Consider the following 13,145-nt stretch of genomic DNA (forward strand, 5'->3'; position numbering starts at 1 on the left):
TTCCCATTGGCACAGGTATTCTTCCACAATTAACCATGCTACTAAGATTGCCCAGATGACTATCTTAAATAAACAAATATGACAAAAAAGAAAATAATATCTCTCAAGCCTCTGGCATACATTTCTCGGCAGTGAACGTTTTGGGCAGAAGGGGAAATGACCTCTCCTGACCAAAACATAAAAGCAATAACCATGATATACAGGATATACTGTGCATAGTGGCCATCGTTTGAGAGAGCAGCATAATTATCAAATCGAATGAAAACTGCTTGAAAGGGTCTGCTGGGTCTGAATGCGGAGGAATGTTTCTAAATAATGAATGAAAAATCAAATCAAATAAATAAGTCATTTTAATTAGTCTACAAAAAGTTTGGAAATAATTATAATGGAGTAGAGAGTGTGTGAGTGAGAGAGAGAGAGAGAGAGAGAGAGAATGTAGCGCAGTGTTTCTTGATTCTACACTGTGAGTGGGGAATGAGGCCGTTCTTGCAGGCACTTTTAATCTGCTCCTGATAGCCACGAGGCGTGAATAACATCCCTGTCTGTGAGCTAAACCAGGAACCGGAGAAGGAAAGTCCAGGTTCAGAAGGCACCAGTCCTCCACAGTATTCTGTTCCAATCACCTGGATTTGCTCATTAGCACAGTTCTTCTTCAGCCAGGAGGTAGAGCTAATTAGTGAGATCAGCTTCGTCAGAGGAAGAAACACATGACAGGACTTTCACGTTCTGACCCCTAGAGTTCCCACCTCCGTCGGTAACCTAGCGCAGATTCAGACACACATTCACCCACGTCTCCTCTGTCTTCACCTCACGTCTGCTGCTTCTCCTCACAGGTCAGCCCGCCTCTAATAAGCAGGTCATCAGATGGCGTACAGGTGATTTCAATTATTTAAAAATCTGTTAGAAACGGCATCCATTTTGTGATGGGGGGGGGGGGGGAAACATTGTCTTTGAAGAGAGAATTGTGAGCAGTATAATAATACAAAAAAGTGGAAACCATAGTGATGTTGATGCATAAAAAGATAAGACAAAAACAATGAGTAAAACATCAACAATAACAACAATAATATTCTCCAAAAAGGAGATATCACAAGCTGTAAAATGACATAATAAATATATGACTATATTCAGGAGCAAGGCAAAGAAAGAGTATTTAGATCTTGACCTTCTTAGAATCACACTGGAGTGGTCAAGTCTATGACAGCGATGTCTATATAATAGAGTAGTACCTCACGGAGCAGAGTTTGGAACCCTTCATTTTGTGGGCAAAGCACGAGGGTCCCGGTCCTCTCTGCAGTGCACAGCTTCCCGCCTGAGGCCCCGGTCGCTCGGACGGGACCGGGGTTTCGATCCGCTCACGTTTCATCTGGCCTTCAAAGGGAGAGTGGAAGAGAGACTCCCGCGGGCGTCGTTTAGCGTCACCGCGGCTCAAACGGGCGGGGTCACGTCACACCAGGGGGCAGCAGAGTTCAGAGGGCTGTCAGATGTCGGTTAGCCTTTTATGCGCAGGCTACATCCACCGCTCTCATTGTTTATTAATATAATAAACGGTGGGGATATAGTGGCGGTATAGCAGTGGGGAGAAAAAAGGATCCAGGGCACACGTTAAAAGGAAAGTGACAGCGCACTTAAAGCAGTGTTCCTGGTGGCCTACCATCCTCTAGGCCTTCATTTCAACCCGAAGTTTGCACACCTGATTAGCAGCTCAATAAGATCTCGAGTTGTAGAATGAGTTGTGTTTGTTTGGGTTTGTTGGGGTTCGAGTGAAAACCCACAGGATGGTAGATCTCCAGGAACAGGGCTGGGAAACGATAATAAATAATAACAAACTCTTGAATTTGGCAGGTTAAAAAAAACAAAAAAACACTAATGCTACTAAATTAAGTTGTGGAAAGGTCTGACTAATTTGAGGCAAATGCGGCATTAACATAATATCTGCTGACTTACATTTTAAGGGGGCTGGGGCAGACTTAAAAAATAAAGATCGAATAACTGGTCTTGTTGTGGAGCCAATGAGATTCTACGGGTGTGTTTCCAGAGCTGGACAGAGGATTAAAATAATGGTCTTTTCATTTGGCTCAGGAAACAGATTCATGAATCATGAGGCAAACAAGGACACCAACAGTGCCAGCTCAGAACCAATACAATCCCGGGATTCTAGGTGCACACTAGAAAAAGGATGTGTTAATATACCACAAGCGTTCTGTTACTACTTTTGTGTTTCTTTCAACACGCTTTCTGTCAAAGAAACTACTTTTGTGATACAAATATACAATGTGTTACAAAGGGATGAAAAAAATGACACGTTATGTGTTGTTTTTAACACATTTCTTTTGAGAGTAGATTTCGAGATGTTGATGAACTATTCTTCCATCTATGGTCCTGGGATTTCTCCAGCCGTGAGTGCCTCGCACACAAACCAAATAGTCCTGCACACACACGTAAATCTGTGGAAAGACACACACACGTACACAGTACTTACATAGCCTGTCCTCACTATGTAAAAGTATGGGCGTGACGCCTGTTATGCTTTACATTACAGTCTACGTTTGGACAGTTTGAATTGTGTACAACCGACACACTCAGATTCAACTGAGCTTCAAAGTTAGTGATTTTCATTATGAATAAGAATAAATGTAATTATATTTCTCGAGTCCCCCACCCCCCAGTCCAGAATTGGAAATATTTGCAATATTCACATATTTATTATATGACATTATCATGAAATCAGATCTTTATTAGAATAATGCACTTGGCTTGCACACAAATCAGACGATCTCCTACGTTCTAATGACGTCATGGCACTGAAGTATAGCGTAAACACTGAGGTTTAAATGAAGTTTGCGGCGTGTTTAGAGGGAGATTTAGCCGCAGCGTCCAGTTCGGTCTGGGGTTAAACCTAATGCCTCATAATGAGATTGCCTGTTCGGCGGAAATGCAGACCTACATGATTATAAACCAGATGTCAAATCCACCAGTTCAGTTACTTTGTTTAATCAAAGTGGGGGACTGTTTGGTACGCAGGGTTCCCGGAGTAATTGCTGGAAAGCGCATTCACAGTGCGTTAGCCGGCTCTGTCGAACACGGTTTATTCACTGCGTTTATTTTAGGGGCCGTGTTCAATAATCAGCACAGTAGTGGGGGCGACATGGCTCGGGCAGTAAGAGCAGTCGTCTGGCCGGTTCGATCCCCCGCCCGGGCTGTGTCAAAGTGTCCCTGAGCAAGACACCTAACCCCCAAATGCTCCTGACGAGCTGGTTGGCGCCTTGCATGGCAGCCAATCGCCGTCGGTGTGTGTGAGTGTGTGTATGAATGGGTGAATGGAGAAGCATCAATGGTACAGCGCTTTGAATAAAGGCGCTATATAAATGCCAATCATAGTGCGCAGTACAGGTCTGAACGGGTCATCTCTCCCATGTGAAACTGGAGCCACTTACTGCAGGAGCCATGTACAATACTGTAATGAGTGTGGGGAGCACAATGACACCATTCAATGCGTTTACCGGAGTTAGCCAAGGCCACCGGTTGACAAGGCCGCATGAATCAACCGGAACGATATCCCTCAAGGTTGGGAACCACTGCCCCACAGGGACAGGTATCCAATCAGGTGGGGAGTGTGACCACCGTCACAATGGCATAGCACTTACGAACCATACTCTGCAACCAATCAGCTGCTAAACACCAAGACTGGCGGTTATAATAGGGTGTCACTGCACCCTTGAGCAAGCTACTACACGATTGGCTGCCTCAGTAAATATCCAGCTGTATCAATGTAACTCACTGTATGTAAGAGTGTCGGCAAAATGCCTCAAATTTAGGCCAAAGGCTATTTATCTGAACACAACTGAAACTCCAATTACAAGTTTCAAATAGTTTATTTTTCATTTCCATACAGTATGAAGTTTCCATTAGTTCTCACAGCATATAATGCAGCATGCAAATAGGGTAAAAGGAAATAAAACAAAGAAAAAAAAGAAAAAAGAAAAAAACAAACCTAAAACATTCAGTGACTGATACCTGCCCAAACCCCACCGCCCCGCCCACACCCCACCGCCCCAACACACACACTCCCAAACGTACAAACATAAAAACCCATTCCTCCAAAAGAAAGACCGATGTATTAAGAGATAGAGAGAGAGAGCCTACCCAGCCTAAGTCAACGCGTTTACTACAGAGGATAACGCTGAAACTACACGTTCATAACAAATACTTCTGTACAAAAAAAGTAAAAATATCACAAATGTTTTCCCCTTAAAGCAGAACACATGGCAGTCTACATGTATGAGCAGAGCACGTGGCAGTCTACACGTATGAAACTTTGCCCGATTTTAAGCAATGCACTGATCCAGAAGATTTAAAAAAGTTACATGTAGTGGAGTCTCTCTATATTTATATATTTATATATTTCTTTATTTCTTTATTTATATATTTTAACATTTACCAAAGTTTGGCAACATCCTTATAGGTCATCATTCTTTTTTTTTAATTAATATTCTATATTCGAGTATATTAACATTACAATTCATATGTAAACAAGAGGAACATTTCAAAAAGGGGGATCTTCATGCAAAAAGAAGAAAAAAAAACAAAACAAAAAAAAAAAACCCATGTCATGCAAGCACATCTAAGCCTCGGGTCTCCAGCATACTCAACCAGCCACGCACGTGCAGCACTCGTTTTTTTTTTTTTTTTACTTTTTTTTTTTTTTAATATATATATTTTTATTTATTTATTTTTATTTCATTTTTTTTTTGTTTGAAGAACAGCCAGGACCGGAGGATGGCTGATACGGTTTGGCGCCTGTCTGCGGAACGCCGAGCAAACCAGTCGGGCAAAAGCGGGACTCTGCAGCGAGACGGCCGTTTCACGTATTTTTCCTCTCACAAACCTCGTGCACCTTCCCGAAGACATATCACACTCAAAAGAAAGAAAGAAATTAAGGTGGTGAGTGGGGACGAAAATATAAGTTTGTGCACACTTCAAACCCGCTAAATGTATTCTGGTGCTAAAAAATCTACCATACCACGTCTAGAGCAACTCTGTTCGCTAAAGTGATCTCCAAATAAAGGGCACGATTAAGTATAGCAACTCGGAGTCATGGGTTTACCCGAATTAAAGCTTTCTTCCTCATTATAAACAGAACTCAAGAAAATGTATCCCTCGTTTGCCTAATATACAAATATCCGTAACAAAAATGACCCTTTCAACGCTGCCTGCAGTAAAATCGGTTATTTAACACCATAAACCAAGATGCGCATCTCGCCTGTAATCACGCAAATTAAACTATTATCCATATACATTTTATTCAGTTATTGCATATTATATTATTAAATTGTCAGAGGGATTTGTTTTTCCTTAACAGCTGTTTAATAGGTAATGAAATAAAAAATATATGAACATGTTCCAAATGATTTCAATAGAAATATTCCACCATGAAAAATGAAATGTACTTGTATTGGGGGAATAGTCTTGAATGATGCAAACGTTCACAAAGTCACTACGGTAACGCAAAGACCTGCCTTTAAAGTAAACCTCAAGTTTGTATGCGCAAGGACACGATAGCTTCTAGTTCTACTCTGCCGTATTTCAGTAATCAAGACAAGGAATCGATTAGTTCCCTGACAATATAAACATCATAAATAAAACGTACAATCCCCTTGTTACAAAAAGAAAATAATAATAATAATAATAATAATAATAATAATAATAATAATAATTCAACATTATATATTTGTTTGTGGTATACCTGTATGTGATTGAAGATAGATTGTTTGATTGAAAATGGTTCATGGTACAAAGAAAGAACTGCCATACTGTTGAAAAAGAACATTGAGCAGGATCGATCATGCAGTGCTTTCTGTTGTAAAACTGTCCTGAACTCGGATGGTCGGTAATCATAAGTTCAACTACTTTTTTTTCTGTAAATGTTCTGATTGGCACTTCATGCTCTACTTTTGCGTTGTACTGAAATCAAGTATATTTAGTTACACCCCAGCTAACTACACATTCCCTCTTTAGATATACTTCCTTGTTTAAAAAAAAAGAAAAGAAAAAAAAAAAGTCAACACCAAAATAAATATAAAAAAATAACAAAAAAGACACACTCCGACCGTCTTCCCTTCCTCCACCAAACTGAGATGCTCATTCGACAAGGAAAAGCTGTCCTTCAGGCTTTTAAAGTGCTACACTGGGTTATTGACAGGATTAAGTTCAATAACACTTAAAAGTTGGCTTTGCGAGGCTTGTGTTGGAAAAAGGTGGCTTCACAGAGAAAATACTGCCATTAAAATACACAGAGAGCATTGCAGGACATCTTGAGCAGATCTTCAGAGACGGAGGAGAAAGCAGAAGTGTTTGGAGAAGGTCGGCGGCAGGGTCACACGTCCACCACCATCTTTTTGTGTATGTCTAGTCCGCCTACGACCTGGCGGAGGAGAGAAATCACCGTAAAGACCGGCCGAAATCAACATCCGCTTTTCCCTCCATTTAACCATACCAACACGTTTATACAAGTATATATTCCGAAGAATGTTTACAAATGTTTACAGCAAAGTTTTTTTGTTTTTTTTTTTACACCAAAGACATTTTACGAAATGTGACCTCATCCTGCACCCGCGGGCATGTATGTCAATAAAATGTTTTTTATTTTTTAAAGATATTTTTTAGGCCTTTTTCAGCTTTATTGGACAGTATAGTATAGAGAGACAGGAAGAATGGGAGCGAGAGAGAGGGGAAGACATGCGACAAATGTCAGACGGTCGGATTCGAACCGCCGACGTCGCGGCTCGCAATGAGCATGTGGTCAGTGCTCTACAGGCTGCGCCACCGAGACGCCCAATGTCGTTCGTCTTTAACTATCAAATATAAAATAAAAAATTTAAATCTCGTTTATCGTTGTTACTGCAGCAGCCGTGGTTTACTGGCCTGGTACCGCTACATACATTACGTTACATTACGTTACGTTACGTTACGTTACATTACATTACATTACATTACATTACATTAATGGTATTTGGCAGACGCTCTTATCCAGAGTGACGTACAGTTGATTAGACTAAGCAGGAGACAATCCTCCCCTGGAGCAATGCAGGGTTAAGGGCCTTGCTCAAGGGCCCAACGGCTGTGCGGGTTTTATTGTGGCGACACCGGGATTAGAACCACTGACCTTGTGTGTCCCAGTCATTTACCTTAACCACTATGCTACAGGCCGACATACCTGTTGTCACCTCAGAGACCATGTTGGGTATAAAGTGGGATTTTTTTTTTTTTTGTGCATAACTATAGGCTTTGTATTAACTTAATTCGGACATCCAAACACAACCTTGTCGGCCATTTTGATACTGAGCCAAAAAAAAAGGTATTAAGTGTTCTTTGCCACCTCTTACTGTTTCGACATGCGTGCATTTCATATTTGAACAGATGAGCGTCTGCCAAATGCCAATAATGTAATGTAATGTAATGTAACGTAATGAAATGTAGGTTTCCCATCCGCTGATGCTGTTAAGGCGGTACTCACTGCGCAGAACTCTTCGAAGGATATCCTGCCGTCTCCGTCCTTGTCGGCGTTGATGATGGTCTTGTCGACGATCTGCTGCAGCTGGGTGTCCTTCAGGTTGTTCCCCACCATCATCTTCAGCACCTGGAACAGCTCGCCGTTGGAGATGTAGCCGTCCTTGTCCATGTCGTAGATGCGGAAGGCGACTGTGGAGGCGGAAGGCAGAGTCGCCGGTCACAGCCCAGGATTATTATTATTATAATAATAATGTGTTATTTAGCTGACACTTTAATCTAAAGCGACATACAGTTGATTAGACTAAGCAGGGGACAATCCCCCCTGGCTTGTAGCCTAGTGGCTAAGGTGCCTGTAGCCTAGTGGCTAAGGTGCCTGTAGCCTAGTGGCTAAGGTGCCTGTAGCCTAGTGGCTAAGGTGCCTGTAGCCTAGTGGCTAAGGTGCATGTAGCCTAGTGGCTAAGGTGCATGTAGCCTAGAGGCTAAGGTGCATGTAGCCTAGCGGCTAAGGTGCCTGTAGCCTAGCGGCTAAGGTGCCTGTAGCCTAGCGGCTAAGGGGCCTGTAGCCTAGCGGCTAAGGGGCCTGTAGCCTAGCGGCTAAGGGGCCTGTAGCCTAGCGGCTAAGGGGCCTGTAGTCTAGTGGTTAAGGTGCTTGACTGGGACCTGGAAGGTTGGTGGTTCAAGCCCCAGTTCAGCCACAAGACCAGTGCAGCTTTTGAGCCCTTGAGCAAGGCCCTTAACCCTACGTTGATCCAGGGTCATCTAAATCGCTTTGGATAAAAGCGGCAACTGAATAACTCATGTAATTTAATGAACACAACATTAGACAAAAGATTGAGGAAAAGCCTGGAATCTTGTGTTTACGGGGAGAACACCAACGTTTCAGGACATTTCAACTTTAAACGTTCAATTATTGTATTTGTTTTTTATTTTTACTTACATCGCAACTTCTGTTCCTTGTCTCCTTTGACGCTGAACTGAGAGACGCCTTCTATAAATTCTTTGAGGGAGAAAAAGAGGAAAATTAGTGCAAAATCAATGCTGGACAGAACAAACAAACAAATCAGTCAGGGTTGGGGGAATCGGTCCCATCTCAATCCAGTCAGGGCAGAACATTAACTGAAATTTAGTCGGTCTAAAAAAATCCCCATATGACTTTGTGTTCATTTTTCAGTTCAGGAATTGGATTTCCTTCAGTGACCTTAACCCTGGTTCCACCAGGTTGTCCTTGGTTACACATTCGTACCACGGCCCTGTGACACATCCTCGGCTCTTAATGCCGGCGTTTTTAATGGCTGAGCGATGCTGACAAACTCATTTCCCCTAAGATAATAATACCTTTTACATTAATTGCTGCGTTGCCTTGAATTAACCCACCACAATCACTACAATTCAGACTGTATTTAAAAGAAAAGAAAAAAGTGCAGCCATTTTATAGAAAATCCAGAGCCAGTGGTCGACTCGCACAAAACTGCTCTGAAGGGCAAAACTCACTGGTCTTCATCAGAACATAAAAGTTAGTGTTATTCATCATTTTCATGGCTTAATAAATAACAAACACTGGTTTTTTTTTTGGAAGATGAAGTGGGCATTTTCAGTGAGTATTTTATTTTCCGGTACTCCTACGTTCCTGTGACCCAGCACCTTGGGGAACAGTTTGGTGTGTGTCTGTTTTGTTCTTGCACAGAACAACTCCAACGTAGCAATCCTGACAATACAGCGTTGCTCTTCAGGAAATGAACTTACTAGACATTCACACAGCCAAACCAGCACGGAGACAATGAACAGGGAAACCCAGACAGACACAGGTAGCTTCGCCTATCTGCTGAAGCTACACAAAAACGTAGGACGCAAAACTGCAAACGGTGGTTACCTCAAAGTATACAGATAACGGACAGAGCAAGGCCATTAACGGTCTCAAAAAACAACAACCATGACTAATCGAGGAATGACATAAGATTTGACGGGAATTGTGATCGGCGAGCGACAAACGAACCAGGGAAATACGCCACGATTCCTAAAACTATACAGCATGCAAATGCCCCCAAGCAAGCCCAACACAGGTGCTTATCAAGCTGACAATCAGTGTTCATGCCGTGCCCTTATCTGTGCTAGAAGTAGTCTGCACTGCATCCGGTCTGCATTTACACTGTATGCTTTAGTTAATCTGCTTTCTCACTTAACCCTGGGTCCTCAAAGCAGGACATTAAATTGCTTCCCCGAGCTCAACACAGTATACATCTTAACATAAGACATTCAAAGTATTTTCACTGCAGCGTGTTTTTGTCATCAAAGAAATACTTTTTTCTACGGGGACCCCGAGGTCTGTGTTGCCCCGCTTAACCAACGTGTTCTATACAGCAGGAAGTGTATGTGAAGATGATCTCTCAACATTATTATTCAGCCGCAATTACTGCAACTCAGTCATTACGAACAAATGAATGACTCAACACTGATGCAACAACATAATACATTATTAGAGCTTGTTTTACGCCCTGCTAAATCAATACGGATGGGAGATGTGCAGAAGTTCATACACAAACACTTAACAACATCAATGAACACACGGAACTCCATTAGTGTCAAAAGCGTAGCGGGCAGAATTAAAATTTGGTTTGGCAACTGGCATCTCGCGCGCGCGGGGATTAGCGGGAGTTCCCCGGGACGTACCTTTGAAGTCCACTTCCCCGTTACCGTCCGTGTCGAATATGTCGATGACCCGTTGTACCAGGGGGTTCTGCTGCAGCTCGGGCAGCGACATGAACTCCTCCACACTCAGGGAGCCGGAGTTGTCCAGGTCCAGTTTCTTAAACCTTTTCCCTAGCCGCTTGATCTCATCAGCGTCGACTGGAACAGAGGAGAGGGGGGAGCGAGAGGGGGAGAGAAAGAGGAGAGAAACATTATCAAACCGTAACAGAGCTGCACCATGACACCCCTCACAAGGCTGCCTGCTTCCTGGCCGGCGGGTCCCTCCCAGCCTCTCTGCGGGACTTAAAACACCAGAAGAAGAAGGTGAAGAAGGTTTCCGGAGGCCCGGGCACTCACAGCCGCTGTTGTGTCTCCCGGAAGCCATCGGGAAGGCGCTAGCATCTCCGGACACCGGCTACCGCGGCTGGTCTGGTGTCGCCCACGGCGACGGCGGTCCGAGCTGCCGTTTGCCTGACACAGCGCTAACGGCAGCCAGTCAGGAGCAGGCTGCGCCCCTGAGTGACAGCTCCCGCGATAAGCTCATTCACGCGGTCACATGATCAACGCACTAATCACTTCACCCCCTAAGTCTGACGCCCATTAATCTTCACACAGAGAGAGAGGGGGAGAGAGAGAGAGAGAGAAAATGAGAGGGGGGAGAGGGGGAGAGAGAGAGACCTGTTCGTGTGTAAACTGTATGTTCACCCACTGTGTATGTGTTCAATGGCGTATGTTCTTTTTGGTGCTTTGGCAACAAACGCTTCATTTTGTCATGCCAATAAAGCATTATGAATTTGAATGAGACCATACCATGAGAGATGGGGGAGAGAATGAGAGAGAGAATGAGAGAGGGGAGAGAGAATGAGAGAGAGACCATACCATGAGAGAGGAGAGAGAGAGAATGAGAGAGAGAATGAGAGAGAGACCATACCACGAAAGAGGGGAGAGAATGAGACAGAACTCTGCCATCCTGTTGTTGAAATGGCAGTGTCACTCCTTCTGTCGTGTGAAACTGAAGTTGTGCACAATAATTACTTTTTTTTGATGACGAAATTAAGATTAAAATAGTTCAACAACAAATAAACAACAATTCCTTCCCTTTCAAGAACCTGCAACTGCCACAGCGTAGTGTCACCACTAGGGGCACCAGCGTCCACGTCCGTGCGAGTTAAACTAAAAACCGCGCAAAGCCAACTCTCCCTTACGTACCGTCGGACATCGACTAAAGAATTCCTCACGTACGTGCGAATGAACACCAGTGTGGACAGGGGAGAGCAGAGGGCTATTCCTGTGAGCTGCATCCAGTGCAGGAGCGCTGACAACTGGCAAACAAAACCACTCCTTATCGCCATGACGTCCTGTCGAGGCCTAGAGCGGTGTGATCCCGAACTCGGTCCTGGAGCATGTGCATGACGGTTTTTTCGTTCAAATCACAACCGCCATCCAAGCGCTTAAGATTTCTTAATTAGGTGCTTTTCATGTTTAGTGCATACCACAAGGAATAAAATTGCCACATTCATATTGCACTTATCGTGCTATTTCTCAAACATTTTAGAGAATATTTTCATAAAAAGTGATAAATTATTCATGAAATTAAAATAAATTTAAATTTCAAATGAAAGACTTTGGGTCTGGGTTTGAATTCTGTTCTAGTGCATCATGAAGCTCTATGGTCTGGGTTTGAATACTGTTCTAGTGCATGATAAGGCTCTATGGTCTGGGTTAGAATCCTGTTCTAGTGCATCATTAAGCTCTATGGTCTGGGTTTGAACCTTTTCTAGTTTATAATAAGGCTCTATGATCTGGGTTGGAATCCTGTTCTAGTGCATCATTAAGCTCTATGGTCTGGGTTTGAACCTGTTCTAGTTTATAATAAGGCTCTATGGTCTGGGTTGGAATCCTGTTCTAGTGCATCATTAAGCTCTATGGTCTGGGTTTGTTCCTGTCCTAGTGCATGGTTAGGCTCTATGGTCTGGGTTTGAATCTGGACTGTTTCTGTGCCGACTGGTCATACACGGCCAAGGGACAGGAGGGGTGTAGGGAATGGGGATTAGAGCATTTCACTGCTCACTAGCACCCCCATCTGGACCACCAGGTTCCTGCAGGTCAACCTGTTAAGCTGACTCACACCCTGTGAACACTGGTGTGATGAGCTGTAGCTGACATTGCGTGCTGGGCTCTCCTGAATCAGATAATAATAATAATAATAATAATAATAATAATAATAATAATAATAATAATAATAATAACAACAACAACAACCTTTAAAAAAAACCAAGATAAAATAAGACGAACAAAACGAACTGCAGTGAAAATAAGAGAATATTAAGATACACAATAAAACTGAACTTATGATCAAATAAACATAATTCACCCAAAGGCCAATCTAAAAAAGTGCGTTTTTAAAAGGCAAAACATTTTCATTGATGATTTTAAATTACATTTCTAAATAACCGCAAACACAAAGCAGGCATCAGAATATGCAGCTCGCCTACAAAAGCGGTTTCAGTTCATATTCATCGGATGCTAATTGGACTCCAGGAACCGAAGCGATAGCCACTACTTCAGCTGAAAAGGGAAATCCATTCTCTAAAGATGCTAGTACACTTCAAAATTTACCCAACAGTGTTACCAGGCAACGGGCACTTATAGCGAGGCACATACGTCTGACTATACACAAGGGCCTCGTTGTATGGAGGCGGTTTAATAATAACCCGGCACTCACACCCGCAGACTGCCTTAAAAACCCCTCCACCGGAGCCTCGGTGTGTGCGTGTCCGCACAAGGAGGCTTTTACCCGCCGCGGACCTCAGAGTTGATTAAACCCAGCGACGGCCTGTCGCGTTTTCTTGGCCACGGACGACGGCGAGAGACCCGGTCTGTATTTTTATACTTTCGCCTTGTGCCAAGCACGGGACGCGCGATAATAGCCACAGACGCATTTGCTC

General features: G+C 43.3%; 1 protein-coding gene across 1 annotated transcript in view; it reads right to left on the reverse strand.

Annotated features, from left to right (window-relative positions):
• Positions 1-3,856: 3,856 nt before the first annotated feature.
• The window catches only part of LOC133122803 (calcineurin subunit B type 1-like), a 33,776-nt gene continuing 24,487 nt past the window's right edge, over positions 3,857-13,145 (reverse strand). The window contains exons 3-6 of the mRNA XM_061232974.1: positions 10,180-10,356; positions 8,450-8,509; positions 7,517-7,701; positions 3,857-6,424 (exon numbers count right to left, since the gene is read on the reverse strand). Of these exons, the coding sequence (XP_061088958.1) occupies positions 6,377-6,424; positions 7,517-7,701; positions 8,450-8,509; positions 10,180-10,356 (470 nt within the window). The 3' untranslated portion in view covers positions 3,857-6,376. The remainder of the gene's footprint in view (positions 6,425-7,516; positions 7,702-8,449; positions 8,510-10,179; positions 10,357-13,145) is intronic.

Source organism: Conger conger, chromosome 2, assembly GCF_963514075.1.
Source record: "Conger conger chromosome 2, fConCon1.1, whole genome shotgun sequence".
Lineage (NCBI taxonomy): Eukaryota > Metazoa > Chordata > Actinopteri > Anguilliformes > Congridae > Conger > Conger conger.